Below are 25,055 nucleotides of genomic sequence, written 5' to 3' on the forward strand. Positions count from 1 at the left end.
GAACACGTGGTAGTGTGACCACACACGTGCTAGAGTGGGCAGGAACATGCACTTATCTTCTCGCATGCAAGCCACACACAGTATCTTGGAAGTAATCTGCGGCAAGTGCAAAGGTCGAGCCGATATGGTTGGTGCTTTAATGCGCATTATGTTCCCATGCATCCAGTGTTGGTGGTGGCATAATCTCAAGTTTCCGAGACATGGTGCGAAGCCTTTGCTTGCATTGTGACAGTGAGTTTGCAGTCACAAAGTGGGATCTGTTCATGTTTGCCTGAGCACAACACACTGATAAAACTACAAACTTTATTTTGTGTAAATGACTTATCTCCATCAATGCCCTTCTTGTGAAAATGTAACTTTCTTTTTGCTCAGGACGAATACTCGTATACAGTAATCCCTCGTTATAACAAAATCGCTTTACTCAAAATATTGCTTTATTCAAAATTTCTTCCGGTCCCGACCCAAACGCATGCATTTTAATTAAGCCACATTACTCGAAGCGCACGAAGAGCTTAACTGGCCTAGAGCAAAGTGGCGAGTGAAGGCATCCCAGCTGCCAAGCGGCGGCGACCTTTTTACACATGCAGTGTCAAATCAATACCGCCGACGAATTAGTCTCACGCAGGCCCAGAACAGGCCACAAAAGTATCAAACCTACAACCCACAACTGCCTAGTAACAGGTACCAAGTGAGTGCAGAGTGCCCCCAGCTGTTTACTGTGGAGCGAACGGAAGCTGTCAAACTCAGTAATGCAGCATGCCTGAACCATTTATCTCTGTCGCAATCGCATCGCTGGTGTACCCAGGGATAGAATGCACATGAAAATAAAGTTTTTCTGATGCTTTGCGATGCCCGAAAACCGTGGTCTCTTGGTTGCCGAAAAGTGGCCAAAAGACCACGGGCAGACTTGTGCTGTAGCATTCCATTGGGGACGCTCGATGAGCAAAGTTTTACAGCTCTAAAGAGCACTTCTGGCACTGAAACGTACTGAAAAGCACAAAAGAAGTGCCCCTTTGATTACAGGTGCCATGTTCGACGCAAGGAGCTATGTTAAAAAATCAGCAAGACGACTTTAAGGAAGCCGGTCAACAAATTTGCTTGCCGCTTACCATAATCGGCCTGCATTGCAATAAAACACTGCCCCTAGCTTTGTTTCACTTTTCACAGTGCAAATCAACCAATAACTTGCCGAAAACATGAAAAATAAGAGCATCACCAGCGGCGAGTCAGGTTGTCAACATGGCAGGTCAATACAAGCTGGTGTTTTCCCGGCGATTTTCTCAAGCCGGTCATGCTTGATTCGCGCCATCCGACTTTAGACAAACGGTCTAAATGAGTGGTAGGGTCACTGAATTTTGTTCCTAGACATTTGTCAATGCACAGACGCGATGGTGTGTGAACAGTGACACTTGAACTGTACAATTAGCACAGTGTCGTCAACAACAGTACGCCAAAAAACTCTCGTTTTGCCAACTTCACAGCTGCACACCTCAAGAAAAAATTGCCCAGTGATCATGCAAAGCACCTACTGCAAAACTGTTCAGTTTTCACGATTGTGCTGCGTACCCACAATGAGCGGCTAATTGTTTTTTGAGCACAACAAACACAACCTCAGACTCGAGCCATGGCATCTGCAGCGTTTTCCAGTGCGATACTCTTGTAGTCTTCTGTGACCTCTGCACAGGCCCCCCCCCCGCTTATAAAAGCGGCCCACTGCCTTCCCCTCCTCATTCGCTCTCCAGTCTGCAAGCCGGTGGGATGCCAGTCACTCCTCTCACTCGCCTTCATGTCAACTACTCGCCTCCTCACTGCCAGTTTAGACGTCGCTGCTCCTCCAAAGCTGCCCTCTTCTGGCCTGCCCTCCAGAGCACAACCTTCCACCAACGGGTGCCCTTCCGCGGTTCCTACTTCTTGGTTTCCACAACTCCGATCGCTTTTCTTCCACAACATGTGAAGCCGATGCCAAGCTCGCATTTGCAACCATTGCCATCACAAGTACGCATTGACGAGGAAAGCGAAATGCCCTGCTGACATTTTGAAGCTTCTGTCTCCTGCGTCACCTGCCACATTCAGTCACTTTGGTGGCAACGGTGCGTCCGTTTGTATCCATGCAGCAGGCCATGTGACTGTGTGTTATTCAGAGTGCTTCGTTAGGTGTGCCTTGCATGCGCTTTTGTGGTCTACAGTGATAAATGGCTCTATCAGTATGCGGGCGAAAGTGTGACTTTGGAGCAGAAAGTTCTGCTGATAAAGGAAGTGGAAAAAGGCCGCCGACAGAAAACTGACATCGTGAAGGAATTCAGCATGCCGCAGTCTACTTTATCAATTGTATTGAAAAACAAGGAAGTTGTGCTGGATGGCTTTGAAAAGAGCTTCTCGATGAAGAGAAAGAGGAATCGTGGTTCGAAATACCCCAAGTGGAAGGTGCACTTCTACAGTGGCTGAAGAACGCCACGAGTGCAAATCTCCCCATACATGGACCTGCACTTACTGCAAAAGCCGAAGCTCTTACCGTACAAATGGGCCATAAAGATTTCAAGTGCAGCAATGGCTGGCTTGAGCAGTTCAAGAAATGTCACAGCGTGACCTCAAAGTCAATTGTTAGCGAAAGTGCAGCCGTGAACTGTGACACTGTAGACGTTTGGTGCCAACATCAACTCCAAGCTCTACTTGAAAGTATGAAGACAAAGACAGCTACAATCTAGATGAGGCTGCATTTTTCTACAAGATGCTACCGAATCGCATGTTCACTACTGATGGCGGATGCTCATCCGGAGGAAAACAGAACAGGGTGCGTGTCATGGTGCTGTTTGGTGCCAATGCAGAGGACAAGACTCCGTTGTTGATAGTGGGGAAGGTGGAGAAGCCGTGGTGCTTCCGAAATGCAACTATTCCCAAGGAATGCATTTACAGAAGTAACAAGCGAGCATGGATGACTGCTGCTATTTTTGAAGACTATGTGAATCGCAAAGAATCGGCAAGTGCGTTTCATAATTGACAATTGTCTGAACCGCGGGAAGATTGACAACCTCAAGGCGATTACTGTGGAATTTTTGCCTGCAAACACAACTGTGCTACTGCAATCGATGGATCTTCCATCATCATTGAGAAGACCCAGAAGCTGTACTGCAAGGCTCTTTTGCAGCGCAGGCTCACAGCGTACGACGCCAGCAAGAGGTACAACATTGATTTGCTTGGTGCGATCCATATGCTGAACTTTTCATGGAACAAACTCGCACCTTTGAAAGTCGCCAACTGCTTTGCACACACCGGCTTTTCCCACGCCGTCGACAGCGACCCTGACGACCCTGACCAGCCTGACGATGACCAGACTTGCAGCGATCTGTACGAGGCTGTTCATAAAATTGCTGGCCAAGAGGTAGAAGGCAACTTCGAGATGTTCGCATTGGCTGATGCTGCTGCTCCCATGGTCGCTCCAGTGATGGATGTGGAGATACTAATTGACACTGTTGATGGCTCTGACAAGGAAGAAGAGCTGGTGGAGGAAAAGCTGGCGAACGAAGAGCCAGCAGACGAAGTGCCACGTGAAGTGCCAACTATGGTGCAGACGCGGAAGTATCTACGCTTTCTGTGAAATAAGGTAGAATGCACAAGTGGCGACCATGGCCTCGTGCAATGCTTGTTCAAATTAGAGCAGGGGTTGCTCGCAACCAGAAGAACTTGAAACAGCCAAAGCTCACTGCCTTTTTTGCACCTGAATAAAGTTTTGCTTCACTGAATACATTGCATTATGACTTCCTCGCAGTTGTGGCACAATTAAAGCTCAACTGCTTTAGCTTTTCTCGAGTGGTCGCCTATACAGAATTACCACTTATAACGAATTTTTCGCTGTCCCGTTGACTTCATTATAACAAGGGATTACTGTACTGTTACAATTTCGTTTACAACTTGTGCATGCCATCTGATGATGGCTGCGGGCACTGTCCATGGTCAGCCATGGCATCCAAGATTTACGGCGGCGCGCGATGCAACACACTAAAATCTCGGATGCTGTGAGCCACATCGATGCATTGCTCTTGGCGTGATCTGCACCGTACATGCTGGCACTCATAACCATGCTATTATGGCCCTGTCTTTTTGTGCTTTGTTTATAGATGCGTACCGACAGTGTTGCTCTGGGTATTTCTGAAATTGTTTTTGCTGCTGAAATTTTAAAACACTGAATTAACAAAATTCGTGATTTAATGAAGTTTTTCACTTCAAGTGCAACTTCCAGGGCGTCTACCAAGTTGACATTTCCAAATTCCCCGAGTTTTCCAGGTTTTTCCTGCATGCACAGAACTTTGTTTTATGTCACGACGGGCTCCCTACATCATGTCACCCAATGGTGTCACTCTCTAGTAAGCATAATAAAAAATAAAAAAAACAACTTAATCCAGTTTGAATAGTAAAGGGTAGTGTTTATTTTATTCAAAAAGAAAACAAAAGGGAGCGGTTATGTAAAATGCACAGTGAATAAAATATCTTCGAAAGAAATAGTAAAACCCATTGCAAATCGAGTCGAAAATTCTCAAATTTGAATAAGAAAAAGATGCATACAGAATATTTTCGAATATGAGCTATTTCTAACAACTGATAGCAAGCTAATTGGTTTCAGGCCCGAACTTTATCACAAGGGAGATTCTCTCGCAACAGCTGGTAAGTCAACCTCAACTCTCCTGACATATTCTCAGCCTGCGCACAACGCCTCAGTGTCGCGTTTCACTGTTCTAAAGTTTTTTTTATTGCTTGAGTGCCGAACACCTGCATCTCGGCGTCAGCCAACACTTTGCTTTTAGAGTGCAAGCTCCTTAAAAAAAGTGGCAGCGTGCTTCCTTTCCCGTTAATTTTTCAATGTATACATCCTTTGTCTTCTTGTTCTCCTTCGGCTGCGAATTCGCCACACGAACTATTTGAAGCATCCTCTTGGACAGTTGTACAGTCAGCGTCCCATTTATCGAACTCCCTAGAGGCCGCGAAAGCGTTGGAAAAAATGAATGCATGTCTTTTACGACCCTTGAGGGCTCAAATCGCCACAGGAACATCTGAAAAACCTCTGAAGGCCTGCCAGTACACTTATTAGGCATATCGGTACTTGTACTGCGATGGGAAATGGCGGGTTCATGCGTGCTTAATTAAGGAATACATACTGTGTCCCGTAACAGTTGCCCCTTCCCACACTTGTTATGCTTCACAGCGTAACATTTCTGTAATGAGGCAAAGATGACTTTCAGGAGCCGGCACTATGCAATGCGTTGTGCTTTCCGAACTTCGAAGCCAATCGCGATGACCATAAAGGCAGTGTCGGTGCCATTGCTGACAGCGGCGAAATATTTCAATGAAAAACACGGCACAGAACAGCAAGAAGCTTAATACCCAACCTCGAAGCAGCTAGGCCTAACATTGCCGTGGCAGTGGCTACGGCTGCCAGCGGATCTGCGTGCGAGTGTGCCGGTTCGAGGCGACAAGGTTACCAAAATGGCGGCGGTTGTGGCTTTTATTCATGCTTTTATTAATGCCGTTTCGGACCTTCGGTCACGGCAAGGAGTCCAGAAAATCGGACGGCGGAGGATTCTTGTGTCCGAAATTTCAGACGTTCTTATACATTGACCCTATGGGGTATGTAGTGGTGCCGCGAAGCCGTCCGTCCGGAAAGTCGCTCGCTGACTGTACTCTGGCAACTCCTCCAGCCAACGACGTGGCATCAAAGACCATTTGTTACGATTCCTCTCTGTTACTCCAGCCAGCATTACAGCGACTTTGTTCCCTTTCAATAAAATTACAGCTAAATTTCCCTGATAGAAGCACAAATTTAGGTTTTCCCTGAGTTTTCCAGGCCTACTAAAAATCCCTGAAAATGCCAGGTTTTCACAGTTTTCCCGGTTGGTAGACACCCTGAACTTCATTATATCAAAGTTTGACTGCACTGCCACACTTATTTCTGCTGTGACAAACATTGTATTGGAAATTTTGAGTAGTGTACTACAGACAGTATGCTGCATTCACATTTCCACATTTCACTATTTCTAGCACGCAAACAAGTTGGCATACACTTTCCACGAGTGTAACGCACGCAAATCACTTGTGCCCAATAATAAAAAAAAAAGAAGAAGAAGAAGAAAAACTGACAAAGACGTCAGATGCAAAATATGTTAAAAAATGCTCACCGAGCTACGGTTGTTGCACCTTCCATCCTGGGCACAGAGGGAGTTCTTGCGTGAGGATGCGGCCGAATGGTCAAGAAAGCTGCTGGGCTCTGTGCTTTGGGGCCGGAAGGCTGCACTGATGGAACCACGTGCACTGCTGCTGACGCTCTCCTGGTGACAATAGCCAAGAATGAGCAGAAGACCAAAGCATAATAGCAACATTAGGGAACCTTCTAATGGAGCATGCTCACACATGGTACCATGCACATAAGCAACGCACTGTTATAAAGTTAAACCATGGTCTAACAAAGTCCATGGGACCTGAGAATGATTTCATGAAAACAAGAACTTCATTAAAACAAAAACAGTTTGAACATACATGCAGATGACATTATTCAACAGCTAAAAAAGTATGTAATTTTTTGCTTGCGTATGCACTTATCACAGACAGTGAGCTCGGCAAACGCATACTGTGTTTTTTCATGGCAGCAGCAAATTTTCTTAAAGGTCAATGATATCCGTCACCTGAACCGAAACATGTGATACCCATTACCCTTCACATTTCCCCACAATACTTCCTTCAATTGAGTGAGACATTGAGCGTGCTTTCGTTGCTTCGAGGTTTTCAATGCATAAGGGCCTAGGAATATGTGCCATCAAAAGCGCTTCATTAAATAAAAAATTTCAAGCAATCTGCTTTTGTTAAATTAAGGTTTGACCACAGAGTTATGCTCTGTCCCGAGTTGCATCAGTGCATGTAGGGAAAAAACAACAGGTCAAGTCACACCTGCACCTCCGTTCTCCCATGTCCCTGCTCTTGCAGCGGATACTTTCTTATATAGCTGTGTAACAACACTTGCACTCGTAGCTTAGCAAAAAAAAAAAACACACACATACAAATGAAACTAATACTGTCTATTGTAACTCAGAAAAAACAACATCCAAGGAAAAAAAGACAAACAGAGTTGTCTAGTGTTGGCATGAAATTTTTATCTGTGCAAAAACTTGGCTATCAACTTGACCATTACAGAATGCTGCAAAGTGCTAATTTAAGTGTGACCAAAGTGAATGAAACTTTTGTGGGAGCAAAAAAGTTCAGAAAAATTCGTACTGGTCATGGGTTCGATCCCAGAACCAGGACGAAGTAAAATGTGACAGCATGACTGCCTTTTCTACACTATATCGCAGTTTCTGCCAAGATGCCTCAGCAGCTGTTTTACCTCAGAAGCATCTTTATTCTTATTAGGAGTGACAGATGAACCAGCAACAAAGTTATCATGCACAACAGCATCGTAAAGTTAGCATAAAGATTTATCAATTCAAAATATTTATTACACTGTACCAGCATAACTACAATCGCTAACCTATAATTCAGACTCAACAGGGACGGCCAGAAGGTCAGAATGTTCAGAAGTCTGGAATAGAGCATTCGCTAAAGATGAGCAAGTTTATTCCACAAGTGGACAAAAAAGGTGTGCCTGTGCCATATTCTTTGATTGTAACTTCCAAGGTACTTTCAATTTTGCATGACTGGCATGAGACGCATCGGCATCTACGAGCGACAGCATTCTTGGCAGAGTGCCAAACTCGCAATCTTATCACAGTGCAGAAACGCTGCAGTTTGTGGATGTGTATAGTGCTAGTCATGCAAAATATCACGAAAAAGCAAGTGTCTTTAAAAGTGATTGTTCAAGAATACAGCCCAAGTTAGTCAATGTGTTTTTGCTCACATACATGCTCGTCTTCGGCCTAGACATTCTGTGGCCGTGACCTTCTAGCAATGACTCTTATACTATTTCTTTCCATGCTTTTCACACTTTATCAGTGATCAGAGCAACACCCTGCACACGTTATCAATTGGATCAGACAGCCATGAACGTTGGATGATAAGAGTGGCACGAAATCTACCGGAAGTCATTGTTACAAAATCGTGGGCCGTATTTTGACCATCGTCATGCTGCCGCTGCAGATAGACAAATGTACAATCAATCAACGCATTGAATTCTCACCGGCAACTACTAGATCTACAAGGCTTCGGCAGTTTCGGTTTAGAAGAGGTGTTGGCAATAAGGCCAACGACCATGCCGGCAAGATATCAAGACGAAAATATTGTTATTTCTGCTCAACTCCCTGGCCAAATAAACAGACAGTCGTGCAGTTGGTGTACAAATTATTGCGCAGCAAGGTGTAAGGTGTTCAAATTTCGGTAATCCTAGCATTAAGTCTGCGGGGCTACTGTTGGTGCCGCAGAGCTGTCCAAATAATTAAGCATGTCCGAGTTATCGGTCGGCGACTGTATTTTTTGCAGCCAAGAAATTCTTTCTAGCCAGAAATACTCTGAAAATCCCTTAGGTGCCAGCGTAAAACACAGGTAAACCTCAATATCACGAAGTTAGTAAAATCGGCATTTTACTTTGTTATTTGAAATTTGACCTTTTCTGCAAATTAAGTGCAGTTGCCGACAAATTGCTCTTACTCGGAAGGGGCCATAGAAAATTTCAAATTATTGGGCATTCAGAAAAAAAAAACACGTTTAATGCGAAAAAAAAAATTTTTGTTGTACAGTGTTTATTCAAATCTAGGCCGACAGTTCTTTTTTTTTTTTCAGATAATCATATACCAAACTTTAGGGTCAGCTTAGATTCGAGCGTTATAAACACGCTAGCTTTTAACTGAAATGGATAAATATGGTGCATAGCTAGTGCCATCTAAACAAGTCAGTATCACAGCCACTACTAGCCACGTCATTCTGACCTATCTGCCTATGTTGTATCGGCATGCAGCATGGCATCATCGTAATGGCACCAAACAGGCGATGCAACTATAGTGCTGCTCCCAAATGAAAGTCGCGCTAATCGCAGGGGGAATCATCAAATGTTCAAGCCAGGCAGAACTTTGGCATCAATGAGAAAAGTGTCAGTCATTGGAGGGGGCAACGGGAAATGTTTCTCAAGTGCGCTGCAACGAGGATGGCATTTATCAGACCACAACAGCGATGATGATGTAGAATGAGCTCAGCATGCTCATATTCAATAAATGTGGTTTTCTTTTCGTGAACGCTGTCCTCTCTTTTCTTTTTTTTTTTCAGTCTACATTCGAGGCAAGTTTTCATTTTTCTGGCTTTGCACTTTCGGGGAACAGATTAGAATCGAGGCCGGCCTAGATTCAAGTAAATACGGTATTTGAAAGATGCCAACTAAAAATACAGTTTCAAACTGCTGCTGCTGATGATGATTTATGGATTTTATTGGAGCAAGGGCCAATATGGCCAAAGAGCACCAAGAGCAGTTTCGTGCTGTGCTGACAATATTTTCACATCGGTGGTATGAAGCAACGCCTGTGAAGCCCTCACATTCTCTCTGTTGCTTCGGCTGATAGTGTCACCCACAGTGGGACGACACTATCATGAAGAGTGCAGGCAGAGGGGAGTGAACGCTTCATCTGTCTCTTGCTTTAATGTGTGTCCAAAACTCGAGATTATGCAAGCTCTAGCACTAAACGACTGGTAAGACAGCATACATGAAGTCACAGCCCTCTTAGCTAACAGAGCTTTTGCACCCACTACAGATAACCTCCAAGAAAGCGTGTGCTTGGGTTGCGTATGTGCTCAGCCACACTAACGGCTATGTGCAGCTATGGACAGAAAAGAGGAAGAGACGCACGCCCACCTACCCTCCACTTCTCCCGTAGCATGTGCTTGACCATGTTACCAAGTTACTGCGCACCCCCAACACACCCTTTAACCTTTCTGCATGTGCATCAGACCACCAACCTTTTCACCTTACCCCTGCATGCTTTCCCTCACACCCCCAGCATACGGTGCGTGCGGCATGATAAGGTATTATCGCTCTTGGAATTTAGAAGCATGATGGCAAGATGGTCATGCTGATATGATGCTGCGTTTTGGTGGCCGCTTTTTGCAGCACGGCATGCAATTCGAGAGGTGCGTTCGCAAGCAGCTGCATGTAATTCAATCATTTAAAGACCTGCATCTCCGGCAGTTTTCATTTATTGCCTCTGTATTACTTCGCAGCAGCAGTGAAATTTCATTTTATTGAAATAGTGCATAAGCACACTTCATTATATTGAGCTTCAAGATACACAGTTTTCTCTTGGCAAGAAGTTATAAAAAGTTGAATACTTGTTACATTGAGAATTTAATTATCTTGAAGTTGGTCATATTGAGGTTTAACTGCACATGAAAAAAAACAAAAAAATGTGTGAGGCAATCTCACAATGAGTGTTTTGGTTTGGGAGTGAAAAACAAGATGAGCAATTTACGCCTTCATTTTGCTTGCTATTGTTCCTTTTTCCACTGAAGGCTTGCAAAAGGAGCTCGCAAAGAATCATCTCCATTTGTAAAATTGCTTTAAGTGTTTTTTGTTAGTGTCACTCTAAAGGCCTTAAGAAGCAAGTGACAAAATGGAGGAGGATTACCACTGAGAGGACAGGGGCAAGAGAAGTTGTCATAGGAAGAGCGCAAGTTGGGAACACAGATGCAGACTTCATTCCTACAGTGAAATGCTAGTCATGCAGACATCAATCGACTTTTATGTGGGCCAAGCTAAGCCTTCAGCAGGGGCATCTCAACTTTGTCACCAAGCTAAAATGTAAAATGTCGATTTGAACTCTGCATCCCAAACAAAATACTGATGAAAGAACCCTTTAATTTTTGCCTATCACGTACTAAAACAATTCATTTAGAGCCAAGTATGTACCTGCACGCCAGCCTCAGCACTGAGGTCCTTGGCCCAAAAGTGTGTGTGGGCAATCTCCAAGACCTGCATGGCACTGGCAATGCCACCGATTGATCCACAGTTGTGGAAGCTGTGCTCCAGGCCTCCAATTACCAACTGGAGCATCCGTAATGTTCCCTTGTACACTGCTTTGGAGATCATCTGGCAGCACGGAGAGAAAAGTGAGAGTGGGAGGAATGTAACCTCTTTTTTTTGCTAATAAATAGTATTCAGGCACTGGCATCATAAAAAAACTGGGTATCTATGCTCTTATTTTTCACAAATGCAGATCCAAACAGTCAAAACTTGCACAAATTCTGGTAGTTCTACAAAGATGTTCTCTTGCATTAGCTGAAATTATAAAATTAATGTTCCTTTTAGTTATGTGTTGGCATTATGCCTACGATCTCAAAATGTGAAAGTGGTATAGATGAGCAACATAAGTGACATCTGAAAAACAGCATGGTCAGCTGTGTCAATACATTTTGCCTTACATTTGCTTAAAACCTTTTGTCTGGCTTAACACACTATATCTTGTGCCCACTGTAGCATTGACAGCACTTAAGGTTGAAATTCCTGTCCGACATCACAATGTGCTGACTTCATTGCTGCCATACATCTGTAATTGTTGCAGCACTGTCTAGTATTCCTAATGGTCACATTGCACAGTGCTGCAGCAATTGCATAAGTGTACATTGAAGCATCAACTTTAGGAATAGAAAAGCTACAGCTTACTTCACAGACGTAAGCTTGCTTCCGAGGATATTGATCACAAGAGCGTTTATAGAAAATGCTTCTATGTCAGTTTAAGAAGCCAAAAAACAGGGACACCACGAACAACACAGGGGAAATTACTTGTACTTGCTAACTGGATTAAAGAAATCATGAATTAATGGAAATGAAAGTTGATGAAAAAACAACTTGCCACAGGTGGGGAACGACCCCACTTCTTTGCATCATGCATGTAATGCTCTACCAATCGAGCTACCAGGCGCCGTTCTTCCATCCACTTTCTGGGATATTTATGTGTTACTACCAGAACTAACCCTGGGAGTGTTAACCAGTACCACCACTGTTGTTGGCTTCTTATGCTATGATTGATAAACATCGGGCCCCTCTGTTACCCCATTTCTTCTCATTCATTACATAATGAAGGTCTCTAATCTGCAGGGTGTCTACCAAGTTGACATTTCCAAATTCCCTGAGTTTTCCAGGTTTTCCCTGAGCACCTTTGCGAAATTCCCTGAATGAGCCAGAACTTTGTTTTATGTCAAGACAGGCTGACACCACATTGCCCGATGCTGTCACTCTCTAGCAAGCATGCTGAAACAAAAAAAAATGACTTAATCCAGTTTGAATAGTAAGGAGTAATATCTATTTTATTTAAAAAGAAAACAGAAGGAAGGTGTTAGTAAAACGCACAGCGAAAGAAATGGTAAAGCTCATTCCAAATTGAGTCGAACATTTTCAAATACGAATGAAAAGGAGATGCATACATAAGTAAATATTTTTTAATATCAGCTATTTCTATCAACTGATAGCAAGTTCATCTGTATGAGGACCTGAACTTTGTCACAACTAAGGTTCTCTCTCAGCAGCTGGGAAGTCAACCTGAACTGTCCTGACATACTCTCAGCCTGTACACAACATCTCAGTGTTGGGTTTCACTGCTTAAACAATTTATTTTGGTTTGGATGAGGGATACCTGTGTCTCAGCGTCAGCCAACACTTAGTTTTTTTTAGCTCAAGCTCCTTCAAAAAGGCGGCGGCACCCTTCCTTTCCCGTTAATTCCTCAGTGCATCGGTCCTTTCTGTTCTCATCCTCCTACTACCACGCTTTCACCACATGGATCATCTGAAGCATCCCCTTGGTCAGTTGTACAGTCAACATTTCATTTTTCGAAATTCCGAGGGGCCGCAAAAAAAAAAACGAAAAAAAACGGGCAGTCTGAAAAAAATTAATGCATGTCTTTAACTGCCTTTAAGGGCTAAAATTACCACAGGCACGTCTGAAAAAGCTCTGAAGGCCTGCCAGTACGCTTATTAGGCATATCAGGTCTTGTACTGTGACAGGAGACGGGGTGCACGCATGTGTAATTAAGGAATACATACTGTGTCTCGTGACAATTGCCCCCTTCCCACGCTTGTTATGCTTCACCGCCTAACACTAGTATACTGAGGCGAAGCTAACTTTCGGAGACTGGCATTACGCAACACGCTGTGCTTAGCGAGTTTCAAAGCCAATCGCGAGGATGAAAAAGGCGGAGTCGGTGCCATTGGTGATAGCGGCGAATTATTTCAATGAAAAACACGGCACCGCTCGGCAAGAAGCTTAATAGCGAACATAGAAGCATCTAGGCCTAACGTTGCCGCGGTCGTGGTTACGGCTGCCAGCGGATCTGCCTGCGAGAGTGCCGGTTCGAGGCGGCGAGATAATCAAAATAGCGGCGGTGGCGGCTTTGATTAATGCCATTTCAGACCTGCAGTCAGGGCAATATACATTGACTATATGGAGTACGTGGTGGTGCCGCAAAACCGTGCAAATTATCGGGCATGTCCGAAAAATCGGGCGTCTAGAAAATCGGTCGTTAACTGCTCTGGCAATACATCGTGCCGATGACACGGCGTCAATGACGATTCGTTGCGATTCCTCTGTTACTGGAGCCAGCATTAACACGACTTTCGTTCCCTTTCAATAAAGTTAGAGCTAATTTTCCCTGATAGAAGCACAAATTCCCTGAGTTTTCCCTGAGTTTTTCCAGACTGTTCAAATTCCCTGAGAATTCCCGGTTTTCCCGGTTTTCCCGGTTGGTAGACACCCTGATCTGGCAACATTGGTGCCTTTAGGTAGCATGTGTGGGTTTATTGACCAGATGCCTTCACTCGAAAAAGATCACGTACTCGTGACGCCTGTGGCAACAAGGATGTTCCACATCCGCTGCCAAGGTTTGTGAGTGGTGGCGTTGACTAACACTCCCAAGGTTAGTCCTAGTAGTAAAAACATACATACCACGGCACATATGAGTTTGCAGCCCAGCAAGGTATCTCCAACATAATTCAGATAAAAAAATGTTCCACGTCGTTTTCCGCATTACCACTTCCTGATTAGACACTCTGATCGGTAAGCTCTCCATTGTACTAAAAAAGATGGGCACCATGAAAACTGCTTGTCAGACCCTTTAAATTGCTGCCACATGAAATAATCAGTCACTTCATAAAGTAGTTATGAATGCACTGCTGTACATTTTAAAAGCAGAACTACTTAATATATGCATTCCAAACAAATGCAGGCTAGGGCAAACGCACCACGTCCTTGATGTGACCGTCAGGACCGACCCTTCGCTCGAGGGTGCGATTGAGTCGCAGGACAACCACATTCCTGTAGCTTTCATCCTCCATGAGGCGTGCAATGCGGTTCTTCTTGAACCACTTGATGCCTTCACCGTTCGCCACTGAGTTGAGCACATCCTTCAGGAACTGCTGGTTGTCGCTGCAGTCACAATGCCAAGGTTACAGGCACAGCACACAGTACAACTGGCTGTACTGTGTATTATGTGATGCTTCCATTGAGGTGTGCCATACATGAATCACTCTAGCGATGCCTGCATTACTAAATGTTGTTCGCATAAATTGAGTATTAATAAAAATGAATAATATCAGCTGGTCCACATCATTTGGTTTCGTAAGCGATTTCGTTCCCACTCCCTCTAGTAGCAGCAGATGATTATCGGCAATGCAGAACAGACTCTTCTCATTTTAGGCTTGTAAAATCCCACAATCAAGTGGAAAAACAGTGGGGATTATTGGTTGGCCTTTATGATTTACGTGTGATGAGCGAAGGTGATAGTTTAAACCATGATCCATTGCTTAATAATTTAGTCAGCAATTTGGTTGGCTATAGTGTAAGGTGAGAGCGTTAATGGTTGCTGCCCATGTTTGTTGACAGAAAACTTTTAGGGAAGTTTGGCACAGTTTGCTATATCCAGGAACTAGCATTCCTGACACAAACCTCAAACAGCACCTGAACCATGCATGTGGGCATGCTATTTGGAGCCTCAAAAGACTAAGAATTATCATTACAGGGGTGTCTACTGGCAAAGTACACTACAGAATCCTGCAAACGTGTGAGTAGCATCTCTGGAAAATTCCTCCTAGCATCAGCACAGCAGACAGCAGATAAGAAGAGCGTGTGTGCAAAGCTCTACAGCTTGTGCATGCTACCCTATAGCATCGTGATGCGTTTTAGCCCAAAAGTCAAGCGCACCAGGATAGTACTTAGCCAATGGTGCTTCCAGTATGCGTCATACTTTGTTATGACCTTGAGTGCGACGACTGCACTGCGGCTACTGGTCACAGAAATGTCCCTCTGCTCGTTCAGTGGTGAATAGGTTCAGATCTGCAATGCCTTCTATATAATAATTACATCATATTTTGTGACATAAAGGTATGGGGCAATATTACATCAAATTACAATATGCATACCCATATCTTTCTTTCGTACCTGTCACACCATTTTCGGTCCCAAATAAGAACAGTAAGAGAAGTCTCTCTAGCCTTTCTAGCATTGCCTGCTATGTATGAAACAGAGTGCAATGAGAATGGGAGAGCAGCAAAAAGAAAACCAAGCAAAATCTTCAGACACACCTCTGTGTTGAAGACTGTTCCTCGAAGGTCTGCACAGAGCGTGGTTGTTCCTGGGGCTGGACCCTTCTGCCCTGCTGTGGTGTGACGTGCTTGATGAGTGGGGTCCGTTCGACAGGGCCCCTCCTGCCCATGTTAGCTGGCGTGTGTGGTATCAGGGGATGCATCATGCCATTGTTAGTAAGGTTAGTATTGTTAGTCAAGAAGTGGCTGGGATCTGAGCATACATGCAAGCAAAACATAGTTTGTTCACAAAGCACTTGAGCAGCATCCCTTCATCAACACATGTGAAGCAGTACGAAAACCACACACTGGGAGAGGGGAATCAAGTGCAATTTTTATGACGTCTAGTTAGAGGACACTCTGTTAATACAACTAACTTCTGTTCATGTAAGACCTACACTTAATTTATACAGTCTACGCTTGTTACAATGGACCCGCGTACAAGAAACTTTCGGATGTAACGGACCATATCTCAGCCTTAGTTTGTTTTACCTATTTTATTAATGCAACGAAGTTCACTTTTAACGGACCGTGCTACGACAGACTATCGGCTACAGCAGATGAAATTAGCGGCAATTTTTTTCAAAATCGGGCACATAAAATGTACTTTTGTCGTGTCAACATGGGCTCACAACTAACTTGCGAGGATCAGCCGACAATCGCGGCTCAATATTGTGCGCGCGAGGGAGAAAGGCTCGGCAGAAACGCACCATCTTCCTTTGCGCGCGGAAGGTACAGGGGGAGCTCGGGTGATGGGGGTGGGAGGAGGAGGAGGCGAGAGAAAGGGTTCTACTCCACTGGCTGCTGCTTACGACGCGGCCACTGTATCTTGAATGCGATCTGCTATGTGGACAAAGTGCTCGCCCATGTGGACGCCGTATCTCGAAAGCGATCTACAATGTGAACAAAGTGCGCGCCCACGCAGGCTTTATCTTCAAAGTGATCTGTGATGTGGACAAAGTGCGCCCAGTTCCGGTAGCTCCATTTGCGCTGCACTTTCGACGTTAATTCGTGTTGAAGAGAGAGACAGCCCGAAGGTCAATTAGCACACTGCTGCTGCCGCGCTTATCTTGCTTAATTTGCCATCGCAATCGATGCTTCACTTTTCGGGAGAAACTGCGACTTTTTTGTTTTGTTTTTTACTTTGTATGTTTGTCACTCACTCTTTGCAATAAAGTTGATAGACAGCGCGACGAAAGTTTGGAAGTGAGGCATTTCGGATATCACAGACTTTGGATAAAATGGACATTTTCTGTCGAATTATCAAGGTCTGTTGTAAGGAGAGTTGACTGTGTATTATTAATAACCTCTAAAGTGAAAGGCTTTTCAATGTGATCTTAGAATGTTGAAGTTTACTGCAAGTGAGGACAAATTCAAAGCAGGGAAATGCAACCAGAGTTTATGCCTCAATGAACTCTATTAGCATGTTCTCTGATGCCTCTATGGTTTGTTACACAACTTAGTTGGTGCTCACAACAGTGAGGAGTGTGTCAAACTATCTTTATTCTGATACATTCTAAATGCTTTTTCCTGAAACTACCTACCTTGCAAAAAAAAAAAAGAAGGTATTCCATCCCTTTCAGTTATGTTGTCCTCCAAGCCTCAGCCATTTTTTATCCCAGTTAAGAACACAATGCAGAAACATGATACACCATGCAAGAACTTTGCAGTCATGCTGTTCGTATCATGCAAATGGAGTGGTGCAGTCTATTGTCAGTATCCAGAGTTTCATGGTTAACTCAAGTGCCATGAAAAGTAGAGATGATGAGTGGAACACAGAGGACCACTACAGAGCAGCAGAAAATCAGTGTAGCCAGAAAACAGTGCACCATTTACCTTTGGGGAAGGGTCCAAATGGAGGTGCTCTTTCCCTACCCTTAACAGCAGCTGACACTCTGTTGCCTGCAAGCAGCAGAGAAGGTTGCAAAGCATGTGATTGGCAATTGCAGCCCAAGGAATGCAGTGCAGAGTACAGCAAAGAGCAACTAATGCACCTAGTGCCTACTAGAGGAAAAAGAAAGAGAAGAGACTGACAAGAGGAGTTTAGCACATGTCCATGGAGTAAATGCATGATAAGCATGAAGTTTGCACTGATTTTGGGACGGATGTATCAAAACAAACAAGCCAGACTGTTGCAATGTTTAGCCCACATTCAAAGTGCAAAATATTGTTTTTTTGAGGGCAATTCTTCAGCTGCAGTATAAAGGGCTTCATAGCTATGTATTTAATTATAGTAATCATAGTATTAGTAATCAGCAAGACATGAATATTCAGAGCTTTAATTCACATACAACTTTTGCTGTTTTCTCTGGCTCACATCAAGTAGCGACAAAGCATTGAAATTAGGCTACAGTCAAACCCAGACACATCAAACCTTGGTATACAGAGCAGTTGTAACATACCCTTGGAAATCCCATGCAAAAGTATAGCATTGTGAAATTCATGTACAGAACTCCTGTTCACAGTCATACTCATATTGAATTCTGCATGGCACTGTGCCCCTGTAAGTGTGCTTCTCCTAACACGACTTCTTGTTAACGAGAAGTCTCTTCTCCTATAGAGACCTTGTCAGAAGAAGGAGAATCAAGAAGGAGAATTGTTAGGAGAATCACTTCTCGTGCCATCGGAAATAATTAATGTTGATGAAATAGCACTGTTTTGGCAGATGCTGTCAAAGAATTGAATATAAGGAGCAGTACATGCAATGGTGGAAATTAGCAAGGTGCATATCTCATAATATGGAGGAATTGTGCAGCAAGTGTTTTGTCTGTGCTCCATAATGCTGAATTTACTTTAGTAAGCTTCACTGCAATGCAGGCCTGTGACGCAATGAACCATACTTTAGCTGTTGCAACTGCTCTATATACCAACGTTCGGTGTATCCGGGTTCGACTGTATCTTAATTTCAATGCTTTGTCACTAGTTGATATGAGCCAGAAAAGACAGCAGTGGGGAAAATACTAAATGATATGCAGTGAAGCACACTTCCTGCGGCTATTTGTTATTGGAAGGAGGATGGCCATGCTGTTAACGTGAAAGGCCTCCCGGTACAATACATGCACTCTGCAAGAAATGGATGGCACTCTATCGTTTCACTATGTGGCTCCAAACGTGAGATCCCTAAATTCCTGCTTCTCATATTCTTAGGAGACTGTCGAAGACGAGTGTAATTTTCAGATTAACATTTTATATTTCAAAGTATCAATATATTGAACTATTTCACGATCCCCTTCAAGTTCAATATATCCGGATTTGACTGTAGTACCTTGGCAGAAACCCATTATTCCACTGATAAGATTGCTGTTTCTGGTGATGCTTCTGCAATGTATGCAGCAGAGGTATTACCAACCTGAAAACAATATTCTCTGATGATGTATGGCTCTATAACATATTCAAACTAGGTACAGGTGAAGAAAGGCGAGCATTGTTAATGGCTGGCTCATTTCAATGAATGACTTCCATTTGTCCGAGATTTATATACAGTCGCCGACTGTTTATTCGGACCTCACGGGGACTGCGGAAATGTCCGAATAAACAGGTGTCCGAAAAAGCAGATTAAGAAAAAAAAATGAAATTCTTTATTTCCATGCACTTATTTGGGCTCGGCAGTAGGCTTGAAGAAATCGTGAATGCGCCGTTGCACGCTGTTCCGTTTACGCGCAATCAGATACGCCTGAATCTCGGAGAGGGTCGTACGGTCACTATTGGCGGCTGAAAGCACAGTCACTGCTTTGTACACGCTCCGCATGCGACGGCAGCGTAGCACATGGTGCGTCATCTTCCGACTCGAGAGTCGTCGTCCGGCGGTGCAGCAGAAACCTGACGAATGATCTCACCGTCGTCGAGTTCTGCACATGTCAGTACAGCAGTGTCAGCGCTTGTGAAGCTGCCAAATGAGACGGTGTCCGGAATCGCAATGCAACCACTGCGCAAGTCTCGGCAGAACATTTTCCGCGTCGGTAGGGAGCACATCGGAAGGCGACAAATCTTAGGCCTCCCGGCACCCGCTTGCCGGCATTCCGCAGCGCAGTCTGCGCGGGCACTGTCGTCGCCATTAGAAACTTGACGCTATGTTTCCGTATGCCGCGTTGGATCACCGAAACCTCGACACAGCACACAAAGCAAACACCACCGTGCCGACACCAGTCACACAAACGAAAACCCACGGCCTGCTCATAGCGTCGTGTGCGAAGAAACAAATCAGCTGCTAGGTTGTCTTGACATGGCTTAATAAGCTGAAACCGGAACTGCTGCAGAGCCACTCTATCGAACTAGGCAGAAACGATGATGATGAGCGGGGATTTCCAGTAGCGCCACTTCGTGGGGCAGCACGGAAGCTCCGTTCAAAACAAAAATGGCGTTCAGCAAGTTGAACCATGCACCGGTCAGAGTCGGTGCTCTCGACCGAGTTGGCTAAGGAGTGTCCGAAAAATCAGACGAGAGGTTGCAAGGTGTCTGAACTTTTGGCAGTTGTTATACATTATGGTCTATGGGGAGAATGGCGGTGCCGCGAAGCTGACCGAATAATCGGGCATGTCCGAATTTTTGGAGTCCGGAAAATCGGTCGGTGACTGTATACCTGTCTGTCTGTGTCTGATATATATAAACTGTCTGTTCTGTTAATGCTAAAGCATTAAGTCAAGCTCTACAGTGAATTACCTGTGGCCAGCACAGCCTTCTTTCTTTTACAAGTCTGCAAGAAATGACAGGAAGGTCCCGGTGCATGCACAATCCCAAATTCCTCCCCCCATCTCCCCACTGATGCTGGTGGACAAAACAGACTAAGAAATGGACTAGAAAAGAGAAAAAATCCTCATGAGAGGTCAGCGGCACCTATAGCAAGTGCTTATGCTGTAGCAAGGCCAGAGAAGCCCAGTGCTCTTACCAAAGAGTCCTGAGATGCCTTGTATAACATTGGAGGTGTGCGCAGCGAAGCCGTTGAGCTCACTGCTCACAGTAGACATGAGGGACCCAGAGTCTCGGCGTTGAAACATTGCCGGCTGCTGTTGCTGTTGCTGCTGCTGCTGCTGCTGATGTTGATGCTGTTGGTGCTGCCCTTCACCCGCTGCCTGAGGAGACCCACTCTCCTGCTTCTCTTTGTCCCGGTCACTCAAGGCCTGCATTCACATGCAGCCAGCATGAAACAAGACACAGCAACCTTGAATAAGCAGGACTATTCCTTCTTATCTGTTTATCACAAGAGAGAGCCATAGAAAAGCTGAGAGGTCTGCCAGCATAGAAATACTCACCTACATGCTACTCTGCAAGGGAGGGGGAGGGTCTCTTTAACATGCACCAAAGGCATGGTACATGAGTTTTTTTTTGTATTCTGCTCCTATCAGAATGTGGCCACTGAGCCCAGTAATCTAAACCAAGACTTTTTGACCAGCAGCACGACCCTGTAGCCACTGGACCACCATGGCTGGTAACAGGATAAGTCTGCATGTGTCTGCAGCAATTACATGGCTACAGCTAGGAAAGACAACCAGATTTAAAACATCTCAGCTTGACAATTGGGCGCACTTACCTTCATGAGTGTCTTGCGGCCGGCCTCACGAGCCGGTTTGGTGGCCTCCAGAGCAGTGCGACTGACCTCTGCGGCAGCCTTGGTGGCCTCGCGCGCCACTTCCTTGGCCTCGCGCGCCACAGTTTCAAAAAGTGAGCTCTGGCTTCCCTGAAAAAGCATGGCACATCGCCGTGTAAAGAAACCACAAACGCACTACGGGAAAAGACAGAGCAATGTCATCTGCTGCCATGCCTTAGCATGGAAGTCTTTCAGATCTCATGCGCGTTTATGCAAAGGAAACAATAAGAAAATAAACATACATAAAAAAAACGAGTGCTTGTATTCATAATTTATCTTCCATTTTATGTACCCAGTTTACTTCATTGCAGCCGTCGACCAACTAGCCAAAGATCAGCTTCTTCTGAAACATGAGGGTATCTCGTCCACATTTAGTTATATAGTACCTAGTAACGATGTGGCAATCACAGTTTGACGGATGAAATATGTTCTTTTTCATTCCATAGATGGTACCTTAAGCCATGCAGATTATTGGTGCTCACAAAGTAACATCTTCATTCACGAGACACAACAAACAGACAGCATGGCAACAAACTAATGCTTCCTGCAGTCACTATAACAAGGAAACTTCCCAGCACTTTATGTGCTCTTTCAAGTACCTTTTTTAGTGAAATGGTCTGCAGAATGCACTGAATCAATAAATGAATATCAAATGTATCCTTTTTGTCTAGGTCATGTTTTGCTATTATGCAATATTGTTTCTGTGTTGCGTGACACGCTGCTGCTGTCATTTGGGGGCTGAGGCCCAGCTCAAGTTGCATTTATACAGCTGTTACCTCAGCCTGCTTTATTTGTTTTGAATGGGAACAATAAATAAATAAATTCATTAATAAATCAATAGTGCTCTGATCATGTCATCTAAATGCATTCAAGAAAACTAAAGAAAGTATTCATAAAAATTTGTGCATCAAAATTGAGCAAAGAAACTGGCACTCAGGCGACCAACCAACAGTAAAAGAAAAATAAATAAAGAAAGCAAGCAAGGACTCGGCAGCTTTCTGCTTATCCTCATACTGTGCTTGAATAAGCAATACATAAATGTGCGAGGCTATTTGTAACATTTACCAATGAGTGGTGGTACCATAACATAAACACAATGTGAAATGAAAATGCTATGTAAGCAGTCATGAAAATGTGCAGTACTATTATTGAGAGGAAGCGTTAGCTCGGGTGCTCCTATTTAAATACATGTAAAAGGAGAATTTGTTTTTCTCGGCAACCACTGCACCAAATTTGGCAAGGTTTGTTGCATTTAAAAGGAAAACTTAAAATCTAGTGACTGATGGTTTTGAATTTTTAAATTAGGTTGTAAACTTTTTATTAAAAATTGGCAAAAATAGAAACCTTTCAGAAAATGAAACTATCCAGTTTAAACTCAGTAACTCGGCAATAAAATATGATACCACAATTCTGCAAATTGCATTTATTAATTAAGTACATCTAAAGTAGACAAAATTTATATGTTACACATGAATTTAAATAAAATTAGCAATATGGAAATACAGTTTTTGCAGAACCCTCGTACACAACCTAACAAATTAACGTAAGATATAATATGACATATCGAATTTATCCGCTTTCAATGATCTTAAGGATGCCGCTTACAGAACCACTATATCTGTTCTTGTTGCGGGCCTATTATTTTTGTAAACTTCATGCTTCTATTTCTTGATCAAGCTTTCTAATTTTTGAAAATTCTCGTAACAAAATTCAGGCTCTAAATCATAATTCTGCTTTCAACAGTGACTAGAATTTAACTTTCTCTCTGAAATGCAACAAATTTCATTAAAATCAGTCCAGGGGTTATGTCAGAAAAACGTTTTTGCGTTTCAAGTGTACTTGAATAGGCCGCGTCAGAGATAGGCTCCATCTAAAGCTTTCTCTTAAGCTCTGTAACTCAGCTGCTCTGTTGCTACTCATAATAGTGGGCATGAAGAAGCACATTCCTGCATTTTCTTGCGCCTCTCTGCAGTTACGTCTATGTCGACAACACCTAGCAAAGCCCTGTGATAATTACCTGGGAGGACAGGCCTGCCCGGTTCAGCACGCCTCCCAGACCTCCGAGAGGTGGGGCACTGCGGGGGGTGCCACTTCCACCGCTGGTCGTGTCAGGCGGTGTGCTGAGACCGCTGCTCAGGCTGCCTCCCGGACTGCGTCCAGATCGCACTGTCGAAGGCGTTGGGGGCTCCCCCTCAGCAGAGGTGTCCCCGCCACCCAAACCGGCAGTGCTCCCACCGATTCCGCTGGTCTCTGGCCTCACCTCCTGCTGTTATGGTAAGGTAAGAGATTGAGTGACTTCCTTTTACTCCAAGCTGAGGCTAAGGGGAACTGTAACACTTGTTGAACACTGCAAGCGGAGCTAGCTGATCATTGGCTGACATAAAGATAAGCATCTAAGGCATGCTTTACTGTGCATAACAAAACCTACAATTTTGTCCAAATAAAACATGTCCCTGCTTCTAAAAGGACGCATCATATGGAAACAAAGAGACAGGGAAACCCTAATGACAAAGACATCACTTGAATATTATTGTCTGTTTTCTTGTCTCAGTTGCTGCATGTATTCTTTCAGCAATGAATGTGCCAAAACCACCAATATTAATAGACAAATGCAAATTTGTCAAGAGCGTTTCTAGAAATCCAAATACGGCATGGCATTAAATTCTTGCTTTTTGCTGCACTGGCAAAACATCACAGCAGACAGTACAAAGTGTGTGCCGGAAAAGTGTGTGCATTAAAGGGCGCATGTAAAGCACTGTTTGTCCTGTCTAAAGTTTTCATTTTTATCTGCTTGTCAAGGAGGCCCCTGGTACATACTATGTGCAATGCGCAAGTACTTCACTAAATTGGGGTATAAAATAAGCTCGTTAAATCATGAAAAGAAATGCATGGTTTTCAATGGGGCAGCGATTGAGAAATGAAAAAAAAAACAGTGTTACTTCGGGAATTTCGTTAAATTGAGGTTTGTTATTTCAAGGTTCGATTGTATAGCCTCTTGTCATATATAAGCGTTTCCACTAAATAAAAATTCAGTTGTGAGTACAGCGCATGTCCAGCACTTTTTCGATATCTTTGCTGTCCAGGTTGAGTGACACTGTCCAGCCATAATTGTCAATCTAAACCAACTTGCCCACCTTTCAGACATTCTGTAAAGCATGAGTCGTTGCCTCTCTGATCACTTTCCAACCAGGAAGGAGAAGTATAAAATATAAAGAAAATATAAAAGCAGAGTAAAACTTGACTAAGGAAAGGAAGGTAATGTTACCTTAGCATCTGCCTTGGGTGCCTCAAATGCATCTCCAGGATCTCCTTGAGGTTGACCTGTTGGGCTGAAGGAATAATAGAGGAAGATTACACGTGTCATCCTCACACAGAAAGCCCTTTAAGTATTGGTGTGATGACTGAATGCTGCTCACATATATACCCTGAAACCTCGTTATAATGAAATGGGATATAACAAAGTAATTTACCCTTAAAATTAGCATATAGATCTATGTATTTAGAACCTCATTTTAATGATGTAGAATTATCCTGCCAATGGATATAACAAACTAGTTTAATTTAAAAAAAAAAGTACCTGACCGTTGCGCACCGAGTACATTGCTTTCCATGATGTTCGGAACTACTTTGCCGTGGCTGCTCAACACTTCCGTGTCCACGCTTCGAATATACTATCAACCAACACTGATTTCTCTAACCACTGCGTGTAGATGCGTACAAGCAGCAGCTCACTATTGCACTTCTCCACTGAGCTTTCTCTTACTGCGGGGTGCCGCGCAGCGGGTCGTGGCCTCTGAAATCTCCCTGGTGTCCTCTCAGAGGCCACGCCTAGCTGTGCATGCCTGCCTGTGTGAGCCCTGCCACACTGCGTGACTACCCACTGCACTGTGAAAGATAGGTACATTCCCTTCTCTTTTTCTGTGTGGCGTGCCGCACAAGCAGGTG

General features: G+C 44.0%; 1 protein-coding gene across 4 annotated transcripts in view; it reads right to left on the bottom strand.

The window, feature by feature from the left end:
• Positions 1–25,055, bottom strand: part of Rab3-GEF (Rab3 GDP-GTP exchange factor) — a 127,215-nt gene that overhangs the window by 56,129 nt on the left and 46,031 nt on the right. For 3 of the 4 annotated variants that reach the window (XM_065452747.1, XM_065452744.1, XM_065452745.1), the window contains exons 13-21: positions 24,376–24,439; positions 23,128–23,376; positions 21,054–21,200; positions 20,412–20,643; positions 17,363–17,428; positions 15,527–15,662; positions 14,189–14,372; positions 10,865–11,044; positions 6,168–6,317 (exon numbers count right to left, since the gene is read on the bottom strand). In XM_065452747.1, coding sequence (XP_065308819.1) covers positions 6,168–6,317; positions 10,865–11,044; positions 14,189–14,372; positions 15,527–15,662; positions 17,363–17,428; positions 20,412–20,643; positions 21,054–21,200; positions 23,128–23,376; positions 24,376–24,439 — 1,408 coding nt within the window. The remainder of the gene's footprint in view (positions 1–6,167; positions 6,318–10,864; positions 11,045–14,188; positions 14,373–15,526; positions 15,663–17,362; positions 17,429–20,411; positions 20,644–21,053; positions 21,201–23,127; positions 23,377–24,375; positions 24,440–25,055) is intronic. The other variant, XM_065452746.1, reaches the window with a different exon arrangement.

Source organism: Dermacentor albipictus, chromosome 3, assembly GCF_038994185.2.
Source record: "Dermacentor albipictus isolate Rhodes 1998 colony chromosome 3, USDA_Dalb.pri_finalv2, whole genome shotgun sequence".
In the NCBI taxonomy this organism is placed as follows: Eukaryota; Metazoa; Arthropoda; class Arachnida; order Ixodida; family Ixodidae; genus Dermacentor; species Dermacentor albipictus.